Here is an 11376-nt window from a genome sequence, read left to right as displayed (position 1 = left end):
GCGCCTCAAAGGGTCGGCTCCGGCGGCCGCGATCCTGGCCTGCGCCTCCAGCCGGGCGCCGAGGGGGCCCCGGGGCGGCGGCGGGCGGCGGGCCTGCGAGTCGCTGAGCCGGACGGTGAGCGCGGCGCAGGGTCCGGCCTGGGCGGAGGCCGCCTCCTCGTCCTGCGGCCTCCCCGGCCCCGCCGCCCGGTGTCGTCCGCGGAGCGGGCCTGGGGCGCGGGGCCGCGGGCGATTGTCGGGGAGCGCGGCCTCCGCTGCCCCGCCCTGCCCCGGTACGGGGGCGACCGCTCTGCAGGGGCGCTCGGTCCTCTGAGCCGGGTCGGGGGTCTCCGCAGGTACAGCCGCGCCGTTGATGTATCCGGTTTCTGGTTTTGGGGAGAAAATCGGGAGGAGACGCTGCGGGGTGCCTGGAGGTCTCCGCCGGCGGAGCCGGGACTCGCGATCTCGGGCCGAATTCGAGTCCCCGGCGGGTGTAGCCATTACTGGACGCGGCGAACTTTGCGAGCAGGAAACGGGGGAAACTGCAACACTGACGCGCCCCACGGCGCTACATTGTAGCTCTCGGGCCGCGGGGCGGGAGGACCCGCTCGGACTGCGCGGCCGCGCTCGCTTTCTCGTCGCGGTTTGGGGTTCTCGCGCCACTCACCCACTCAGTAAAATAATTTCAATTTTTTTCTCAGTCTAAAGGAGGACGCGTTAAGCCTCCGGTAACAAAGTAATCGGTTCTTCACCGCTGCTCCAGGCGCGCCCCGCCCCCCCCAGGCCCCCCGCTGGCTCTCAGGAAAGAATACTTAGCCCTTTGGTTTGCCTGATTTTGAATTATCCTTACAGTGTGATTACAAATTCTGCTCAGTCTTCCAGCGGGACCTGACTGATGATGTGGATTTTTGTCTTGCAGCTCACTGTGAGGATGAGGGAGGGCTCCGTCCCCGAGTGGGCTGTTTAAGAAGAGAACTGTTCGTGCGTACACGGTGTTCACTACCTTGCCTGGGAAGATGAACCCAGCTAATCCTTTTAGCGGGCAGCAGCCTGGGGTTTTCCCAGCATCTACCAGTAGTTCCATAGGCACGTTTCAGGCTAAGCCACCCTTCCGATTCGGTCAGCCTTCTCCTTTTGGACAGAATAATACGCTATCTGGGAAAACCTCAGGATTTTCACAGGTATCCGGCTTTCCGACGTCTTCTGGAGTAAGTCATTCTTCTTCAACACAAACATTAGGGTTCTCCCAAACCTCAAACGTTGGACTCTTTTCTGGACTTGAACAAACTCCAGCTTTTGTAGCTGCCTCTGGGTCTTCAAGTTCATGTGTGTCTGCAAACCCAGGATTTAGTTTTAAGTCATCCAATTTTGGGGCTTTTCCGGGTACATCTACATTTGGACCAGAAAGTGGGGAAATAGCAAGCTCTGGTTTTGGGAAAACAGAGTTTAGCTTTAAACCTCTGGAAAATTCCGTGTTTAGACCAATATTTGGGGCTGAATCTGAGCCAGAGAAAACTCAGAGCTCAATTACTTCTGGATTTTTTACATTTTCTCACCCAATTAGTAGCGGTCCTGGGGGGCTGGCTCCATTTTCTTTTCCTCAGGTGACAAGCAGCTCAGCTGCCACTTCAGACTTTACCTTTTCAAAACCAGTCAATAGTAATAATTCATCATCTGCCTTTACCTCTGCTTTGTCAAACCAAAATGTAGAGGAAGAGAAGAGGGCCTCTAAGTCACTATTTGGAAGTTCTAATAGTAGCTTCACTAACTTCCCCGTATCGTCAGGACCTCTGGGTGATCCATTCCCAGTTAGCAAAACAGGTGTAAGACAAGGATGTGAAGAACGTGTTTCCCAGATGGAGCCACTTCCCAGCCTCATGAAAGGACTGAAAAGGAAGGAGGACCAGGATCGGTCCCCAAGGAAACATGGGCATGATGCAGCAGAAGACTTGGATGCTCTGTCAAGGGGAGATCACCCTCCAGATAAACGACCCGTCCGCCTGAATCGACCCCGGGGAGGCACCTTGTTTGGTCGAACGATACAAGATGTCTTCAAAAGCAATAAAGAAGTAAGTCGTCTGAGCAATAAGGAATCTAAAAAGGATATTGGCTGTGCCGAATCTGGGGAGAACGACCACGCGGCCATCCCAGGAGGAAGTCAGTCTGTCTTGGCACCTTCCCGGCTCCCAGGTGTGAATAAAGAGGAAGAAACTGAAAGTAGAGATAAAAAAGAAGGTGAGATCTAAATACATGTGCCGTCCAGTAAATGTTGCTGGCAGGTTTTTGGTATATTTCCCTGGGTCTTAGTTTGATGGGTCTGGTGAATTTTCTGTAAACCCTAGGAATTCTAACATACAAAGAGCATGTTTTACGTGAACATTTCCTTTGCTCTTACATAGGTGCTGCCTCTTGTGTGAAGTGTTATATCTCAGGGGCACCTGGCTGGCTCAGTCGGAAGAGCATGTGGCTCTTGGTCTCGGGGTCATGAATGGGAGCCCCACACTGGATGTGGAGATTACTTAGCAATACAGAAATCAATAGATAGACTTTGAAATGTTATGTCTGATACATTTTTTTTAAAGATTGATTTATTTTCCGGAGCACACAAGTAGACCGAGGGGCAGAAAGAGAGGGAGAGAATCTCAAGCAGGCTGTGACTCCCCGCTGAGCTCCATGCTTGATACGGGGCTCCATCTCACCACCCTGAGATCATGACCGGACCTGAAATCGAGAGTCAGCTGCTTAACTGACTGAGCCACCTAGGCGCCCCGTCTGATCCGTCTTGGTGCCTGTTCTCTGATCCCTAGATTCTCTAAGAGGAACGCCCGGACGTCAAAGTAAAAGAAGCGAGAGCACAGACAGTCTTGGGGGCTTGTCTCCCACTGAAATCACAGCAATCCAGTGTAAGAACATCCCCGACTCTCTCAATGACAGGACCATTCTGGAGCACCACTTTGGTAAAATTGCTAAAGTGCAGCGTATCTATACCAGGCGCAGCAAAAAGCTTGCAGTGGTGTATTTTTTTGATCATGTGAGTATTTCCAAGAAATTTAATGTGAGTGGAAAAAATTTTGAACTTTTTCACTTTAAAACCAATTTTTTAATATACCAATTGTTTTCTAGAATTTGGGCAAGTACTTGAATATCTTATTTTTAACCTGGAGAGGCTGGTGTAGCACTGTTTATTTCATAACTTGGAGTTACTCATGGAAAGCTTGCAGTCCCTACTGAATGAGTGTTCTAGAAATCCTGGGAGAGTGATTCCATGAGTCCAATTCCTCTGAAATGAATGGGAGTGTCTCTGTAATCACACAGCACTTTTTTTGAAATTGAGTTTTCTTGTTTATTTGGTCACAGTACATGATCACTAAACATTCCAACAGTCCAGAAACAGTGGACTCCCCTTGTCGTCCCATTCTCCAGAGATAACTGCTGTTGCTTGTTTGGGTTATAACTTGACTATGAATCTGTGTATAAGCACACGTGCGTAATGTGTTGGTGTGGGTGTGTACATACAGGACTGTTTACATTATGTGGCTTTATATCTTTATTGTTTTTTCTGAATTTTCTTGGGAGAGATAAATTTTTATAGAATTGATAAAGTAGAAAGCATGTCTTTATACTTTTTAAAAATGATAATGTAGGAGGAAAAAAAACGAATCTATGGGAGGGGGCACAAAACTCTATTTTCTAAGATAACTCTATTTTCTAAGATACCAATTAAGAATATTTTGGTTAATATCTTGGTAAGTCTGTAGTCATGTTGGTTTTGCACGAATGGGATCACACTGCATATGCTGTCTGGTAACCTTTCCAGGCCTGAAATCAGTAAATAGCTTGCATTAGAATAGGATTGTTACGTGCTACGTGGCCTTCTGTCGTGGTTACCTACTTGGCCAGTTTTCTATTTGTGGACATTTTATGTATGTGTTTCTGATTGGCTTATATCCTTTGTTTAAATTCCTGAGAGTAGAAGTTCTGTGCCAAAATACATGCACAGCTTTGGGGCTTTTGATGTTTATTCTTTTCTGTTGATTTTTTTTTCAATGGTGGCATTAATTATCTTCACAATGTTGTACAGCCATCACCACTGTCCCTTTCCAGAACTTTTTCATCATCCCAAACAGAAACTGTAACCACTAAGCAATAACTCCCCATTTTCTCCTTCCCTAAGCCTTTGGTGACCTCTAATCTGTTTTCTGTCTCTATCAGTTTGCCTGTTCTAGAAATTACTTTTAAGTGGGATTGTATAATATTTGTCCTGCTTGTTTTGGTTAGTGTCATGTTTTCAAAGTTTTTCCATGAGGTTGTATTTCATTCCTTTTATGGTTGAATAATAGTACATTGTATAGAATAATATTCCAATATATTACATTTTGTTTATTAATCTGTCGATGGACCGAGGTTGTTTCTACTTTTTGGCTATTTTGAATAATGCTGCCATGAAGACAGTGTGCAAATATCTCAAGACCCTTCTTTTAATTTACTGGGTATGTACTTAGGAGTGGAATTGCTGGGTCATATGTGTTGTTTTTTTAGGTTATTTGACTGTTGAATTGTACTTGCGCTTCTAGCTGAACCCTCAAAGATATTAATGTAATAAATATGTAAACTGTCATTGTGAGCAGTTCGCTGGTAAGTGTAATGCCGAGGTCCTGGTTACCCTCATCTCTCCTGTTACCCGGGGGCAAACACCATTACCTAGTATGACGTATTTTTCTAGATGTTTTTGTTGGTATGTCTGTAGGTACGCTAGTAAGTAGTTGCTTTTGTGATAAATTGTATCCCATGTGTATCTTTCTCTTCCTTTTTTTTTTTTTTAATATTTATTTATTTGACAGAGAGAGAGAGCACAGGTAGGCAGAGAGGCAGGCATAGAGAGAGGGGGAAGCAGGCTCCCTGCTGAGCAGAGAGTCCGATGCGGGGCTCGATCCCAGGACCCTGAGACCATGACCTGAGCCGAAGGCAGAGGCTTAACCCACTGAGCCACCCAGGCGCCCTCTCTTCCTTTTGTCTTCAGGTGTGACTTGACGATCTTTCTGTTACTGTATGTGTAATCAGGTGACGAGAGTCATCTCACCAAATGCAAAAAAGGCCAAGCTGTGGGTTCTATTCCAGTAAAGTCATTATTTTCAAAAGGGAGAAGAGCAAATCCACGCTTCTGAGATGAGGAAGGGAGGCGAGGACGGTGGCTGCTGTGTCTGGAAGTAGACTGCGTGGTCAGAACACGTAGGGTCAGAGGCTTCGTTCTATGGTGCAGAATTCTGCTACTGCCTTTGTGTGTGTGGTTTTTTTTTTTTTTAAGATTTTTGTTTATTTATTTGACAGAGATCACAAGTAGGCAGAGAGGCAGGCAGAGAGAGAGGAGGAAGCAGGCTCCCTGCTGAGCAGAGAGCCCGATGGGGGACTCGATCCCAGGACTCTGAGATCATGACCTGAGCCGAAGGCAGAGGCTTTAACCCACTGAGCCACCCAGGCGCCCCTGCCTTTGTGGTTTTAATCTCATTTCCTTTGGTGGCCTGATGTCCTCATACATTGTGTTGTGGACTGTTTTCCAGGTGTCTGCAGCCCTGGCTAGGAAGAAGGGGAAAGGCTTGCATAAAGACATGTCTATCTTCTGGCACAAGAAGAAAATAAGTGAGTTTTCAGTTCTTCTTGGTATAGTCTCCGCTTCTCTGTCCCACACCCTCTGAGCTTCTGCTGGTGCCAGGGTGGGCCGGCAGGCGGTACATCCTGGGTCTCTGAGTGTTTCTGTGGGCTCCCCTGGAACCCGTTGTGATAATTAAGAGAGTATTACTTTTTCAGACTGAGTAAAAAAGTCCAGTGTCAAGTGATTTGTGGTTCATGAACTCTGTGCTTTTGTGTCCTCAGGTCCCAACAAGAAGCCCTTTTCCATAAAGGAGAAGCAGCCAGGCGACGGCGAAGCTGGCCAGGGCCCCGAGGACACAGCCTTTCAGCACTCTTCTCTTGGCAAGCCTGGGGCGAGGGCCGCAGCTGGCACCCTCCTGAACAAGAGGTGCGTCTGGTCCTTCCTGTGGGTTCTTCAGCTTCTGTGCGCTTGGCAGTGGTCATGCCGGAGTGTGGCAGGGAAGCGGGTACCACGCTGACACCTGAGCAGGGGGAATGGGGCCCCGGGACAGGGAGAGGAGGGCGTGGTGGGAGGGCAAGGGGGAGACGGCTGGGCAGAGCCCCTGGGCTCCTCACTTGTCTTGCTCAGTCCCGTGCCCCATGCACTTCTACCAGCACCTGATGTGTGTCGTGTAGAAGGAGCAGCTTTCCCCTGAGGAGGCTGTAATCAAGTGTTCCCAGTAGCTCCTTGTAGCAGTTTCCAGTATGACTTTCTGTAGATTCTGCTTAGTACGGTGAGGCGGTCTCCCTCGGCCGCGTGATGGCTGGGGAGCCAGGGCTCTGGCTCTCAGGTGGGAGTGGGCACGTGCTGTGTGCTTCACGTGGCCTCCCTGTCTGAGTGGAACTCTGTTCCCAAAGGCCCCCCCCCTTCCCGCGTGACCCCACCTCCTCTCACCTTGTGCTTCTGTTTGACCCTTCATGCACTTTGGTCAGTATACTGTTTCCTCACTGTTCGTTTCCCAGCCAGCAGTGTAGCTGCTGATTTGTTTGTGCTTTTTCCTTTCCCGCAAGTCAGTCCTGTCTTCTTCAACATCAGAGTTCCCCGAGTATTGAAAACCAACCAGAAAGTGGGGAAGCTCAGAGACATTGCCCATTTCTGTTTAGTGTATTCCTCTACCGGAGTGAAGTGACGTGTGAAAACATGTAGGCTTGTGACTTCCTCCTGGCGTTAAAGTATTTTTTTTTTTTTTTTTTTTTTTTATCCCAAGCAGAATTTCATTTTTTGGAGAGAGAAATCTACAGATATTCATTTCAGCTGTTTAAGTGCTCGCATCTCATTTTTAAAAGTATGAAGTATTTTTTCTTTAAGATTTTATTTATTTTTGCGTGCGCATGAGGGAGAGAGAGAGAGAGTGTGGGCAAGTGTGCGTGAGCAGGGGAAAGGGGCAGAAGGAGAAGCAGACTCTCCGCTGAGCAGGGAGCCTGATGCAGGGCTGGATCCCAGGACCCTGGGATTGTGACCTGAGCCGAAGGCAGATGCCTAACCAACTGAGCCACCCAGGCACCCAAAGAGTATGGAATATTTTAAAATCCATACATGACAAGAGTAACAGCTGTGTGCTCATCACTGGCATGGTCAAGGCATGTCTCGTGTCCACGCTTGCAGTTTGTCAGTTTTGGAGGAGCAGAAAGTCTTGAATGATGGAAGTATTCCGAAGGAGAAGTGGTAGAAACACCTGATGGCTACAAGGCCCTTGATATGTTACTTTCTTTGTAGCTCTCCAGTGAAGAAGGCAAGTCTTCTGAAGACCCATCAGTTTGAGGGGGACCCTTTTGACTCGGGCTCCGAGGGCTCTGAGGGTCTCGGGCCATGTGTGTCATCGCTTAGCACCCTGATAGGCACCGTGGCTGAGACTTCTGAGGAGAAGTACCGCCTGCTTGACCAGAGGGACAGAATCATGCGGCAAGGTATGGTCTGCACATCTCAGCAGTGGTCCAGAGACCTGGCTAAGGTCATGATAACGTCATTGTAGGACCTGGGAGGAGGGAGCACCCCCTGCCCATGGGGCCCCGCTGTTATTGAGTCCCTAGGTCCTCCAGCGCAACGCATAGAGTCTTTGCTGTGTACTGCTTTCCCAAGGGGGTGGTCAGAAAGCACATATTAAACAAAAATCCAAATGTTTGGTTTGACAGAAATCCGCACAAATGAAACTTAAGAAATGTCAACCAAGGGGAAAAATCTGTGACTCATATCACAAAGGCCTGATTTCCCTGATACAGAAAGGATTGTGGAAGTCATTGTGAAAAAGACCAGCCCAATAGAGAAACGAGTAGGGGGTCGGAAGAGTTACAGAAAAGGAAGTGCACCTGACCTTGACCAGCACAAAGCTTGGGGCGCGCCCTTGCAGTCGAAAAGCCACATAGTAACTGTTGACTCTCCAAAAACTTAAGTGCTGACGGCCTCCTGGTGACTTAATCGTAACAGTCAGTCCGCACATATTTTGTGTGTTGATATCTCATATCCTATAGTAAATTAAGCTAGAGAAAAGAAAATGTTATTAAAATGATAAGGAAGAGAAAATATACTTATGGTACCATGAAAAATCTGTGTATGAGTGGACCTGTGTAGTTCTGACCTGTGTTGTTCCAGGGTCAGCTGTGTCATGAATTGGTTTTTATTTTATTTTATTTTATTTTTTTAAAGATTTTTTAATTTATTCATTTGACAGATAGAGATCACAGGTAGGTAGAGAGACAGGCAGAGAGAGAGGAGGAAGCAGGCTCCCCGCTGAGCAGAGAGCCCGATGCGGGGCTCGATCCCAGGACTCTGGGATCATGACCTGAGCCGAAGGCAGAGGCTTTAACCCACTGAGCCACCCAGGCGCCCCATGAATTGGTTTTTAAACATACAGAAAGGTGCTCACCCCACCACACAGAGTAATGCCAGTTACACCCACAGAGGGGGCCTCTCCCCTGTCGCGCCATGCTGATGCGTCCTTGAGCTGGCGGCGGATGGCTGCGCCCCACGGAAGAGGGCAGGTCAGCAGTACCTTTCAGCCTTAGGAAAGCCTGTGCCTTTGACTCAGCGTCCCATGTGCAGAAGCTGTCCTGCAGGCAGTCCCACACGTGTGTGTGGGGGGGAGGGGGTGTGGGCACACATGTTTCACACACAAGGTTGTTCGGGATGACAAAGATTGGGAATTGACTATCCACATAGCGAGATTCTAAACAGCCTGAAAGAAGACTGGGGTTTCTTTATAGAAAAAAATGTAGATATATTATGAAGTAGAAAATCATAGCGTGGAAGTATGTAGTATGCTACATTTGTGTATACATGGGGGGGGGACGTGTTCATGTCCATGCGCACGTGAGTGTCCCTCCCTGTGGGTACATGAAATATGGAGGATGAAAGGGTCTGTTCACCTTGATCAGAGAGGGAACAAGGTGCAGGGTGGGGGGGTTCTATTTTAACATTTTTATACCTTTGGAATATATCTCATGTGCATATATTACCTATTCAAAAAAGAAGTATCTGGTTAATTTTTAAAAAAATAGGTGCAATGACCACACATGAAAGGAGAAAGTATTTGTGCTTTTCTTTGCAAAGTTTTTTACTTTTTTACATTTTTTAAAAAAGATTTTATTTATTTAATTGAGAGAGAGCAAGCGAGACAGAGAAATGGAGAAGGGGGAGCAGCAGAGGGAGAGGGAGAAGCAGACTCCCCACTGAGCAGGGACCTGGACATGGGGTTTGATCCTGGGATCATGACCTGACCTGAAGGCAGACGTTTAACTGACTAAGGCATCTAGGAACCCCCGCAAAGTTTTTCTTAAATTAAATTTTAGCTGTAGGATTTTACTCTTTCTGGAAGCTGTGAGTAAGTGGACTCATTACAGTGCTTCCTTAACATGGTAGTGAAAGCTGTTCGTCGTGTCACTGACCTGGTGATTTTTATATTCCAGATAAAATTAGTGCGTATTGAAATTTTTCAAGATAAAAATGTGTGTATTTTAAGCTTGCCGTTGTTATAGTTCATCTCACTTAAAAGATACTTTTGGAACTGTTTAACCCTGTAGGCAGTGAGACTAGTTTACTCAGAACCCAGGCTCTTGTAGGTGTTCTCGTAGGTGATTCCCTCCACAGCACCAGCAGGCTGGAGTGGAAGCGACGAGGTACCGAGTGAGAGAGCCAGTGTGTTTGGGATGTTTACAGTCGGCAAACTGATCTTTTTAACAAACATACGCAGCACGACTGTTGATTGTTCAGGCCGCTGCGGAGCCAGGGACAGTGATGGCTGCTGCCCCCCGGCCCCGCCCGTGTCATGTAGTGCAGGCCTATGGCTGTGGCGAGGCGACGAGGCCTCCGGGTGCCCTGGTGCCTGACGTGATAGGCCATGCTTCCCTCTCTCTAGGCCTAGTGCTTTTCTTTGTCATTTGCATGTGGCGTTTGCCTTTCGTTCTGTTTTTCCTTTTATCATCATAGTAACTGTGTGGTTCGTTCTTCCTTTTTACTTGTCCTTTAGCGCGGGTGAAAAGAACGGACCTGGATAAAGCGAGGACTTTCGTTGGCACGTGCCCAGACATGTGTCCTGAAAAGGAGCGGTACATGCGGGAGACCCGGAGCCAGCTGAGCGTGTTTGAAGTGGTCCCAGGGACTGACCAGGTGGAGCCCTGTGTCCCCCTGGGGTTCCTCTCTAGGCCCCTGTCCGTATTTAATCTTCAGGGTGGAGGTGGGATATATCGGAGGGGGGGGACTTATTCTTTTATAATTCCGGTACACATTGGTACTTGATTTGGGCATTTACCTTTTTAGAGGGTGGCAGGGATTTAGAGAGTGGCTGCTACGGACTTTCACATTAAAGGGCTGGTACTGTGAGGCGTGCGCGGAGCACTTACAGAGACTGACTGGACCCCCGGGTATTCAAGGCTTAGCTGTACATATAGATTTGTGTCACAGATTAAAAGTTTCTTTTCATTTCTTTTTCCTTTTCACAGTTTTCTTCCTATTTGTGTTTTGCATAGTTGAGATTATGGTCTAGATGCAATTCTGTATGAATCCTTTTCACATAAGTTTTATTACCTTTTCTTTTCTGAAAAACTCTATTAGCACCTTTAAAATGACAGCATATTATTGATTATGTAGCTCTGTCAAAACTTCCCATTTTGTAATCACTAGATATTTAAATTTTATTAATAATTCTGTTGGGCATATTGTATGTAATGAGTCTAAGGTATGTAGATTATTTTCTTCTGATAGGTCCTAAGAATTAAGTTACTACGTTAGAGGGTGTGACCTTTCTTCAGGTTCCTGAACACGTGTGTGCCAATGCATGTTCCCAAATTGTTCCCCAGGAAATCTGCATCATTTTATTTTATTTTATTTTTTTTATTTGACAGATCACAAGTAGGCAGAGAGGCAGGCAGAGAGAGAGAGGAGGAGGAGGCAGGCTCCCCCCTGAGCAGAGAGCCTGATGCGGGACTTGATCCCAGGACCCTGAGATCATGACCTGAACCGAAGGCAGAGGATTTAACCACTGAGCCACCCAGGCGCCCCTCTGCATCATTTTAGATCCTTTTTTCTCTTTGTTAATTTTGCTTGTGGCCTTCTCTCTTGGTTGGTGGGTTTTTTTTTTTTTTTTTTTAAAGATCTTATTTTTAACTAATGTCTACGTGTACCCAGCATGTGGCTTGAATTTACAACCCTGACATCGAGCGTCACATGCTCCGTGGACTGAGCCAGCTGGGCGCCCCATGACTGGTGGTTTTAAGCTGCCCAATGTGGGGACCCCAGCTGGGCAGGATATCCCATCAGAGGCTCTGCCCTAGGAG

At 47.5% G+C, this 11376-nt stretch overlaps 1 protein-coding gene across 2 annotated transcripts in view; it reads left to right on the top strand.

Annotated features, from left to right (window-relative positions):
* Positions 1 to 151: 151 nt before the first annotated feature.
* Positions 152 to 11376, top strand: part of LOC111155625 (minichromosome maintenance complex component 3 associated protein) — a 47283-nt gene continuing 36058 nt past the window's right edge. For both annotated transcript variants that reach the window (XM_022515893.1, XM_022515894.1), the window contains exons 1-7: positions 152 to 335; positions 899 to 2214; positions 2787 to 3010; positions 5538 to 5616; positions 5851 to 5995; positions 7325 to 7515; positions 10071 to 10210. In XM_022515893.1, coding sequence (XP_022371601.1) covers positions 996 to 2214; positions 2787 to 3010; positions 5538 to 5616; positions 5851 to 5995; positions 7325 to 7515; positions 10071 to 10210 — 1998 coding nt within the window. In that variant the 5' untranslated portion in view covers positions 152 to 335; positions 899 to 995. The remainder of the gene's footprint in view (positions 336 to 898; positions 2215 to 2786; positions 3011 to 5537; positions 5617 to 5850; positions 5996 to 7324; positions 7516 to 10070; positions 10211 to 11376) is intronic.

The sequence above is a fragment of the Enhydra lutris genome, unplaced genomic scaffold (assembly GCF_002288905.1).
Source record: "Enhydra lutris kenyoni isolate GAN:26980312 unplaced genomic scaffold, ASM228890v2 scaffoldscaffold43, whole genome shotgun sequence".
In the NCBI taxonomy this organism is placed as follows: Eukaryota; Metazoa; Chordata; class Mammalia; order Carnivora; family Mustelidae; genus Enhydra; species Enhydra lutris.
Note: the sequence above shows the minus strand (reverse complement) of the source record. Positions and strands in the feature narration are given on the sequence as shown.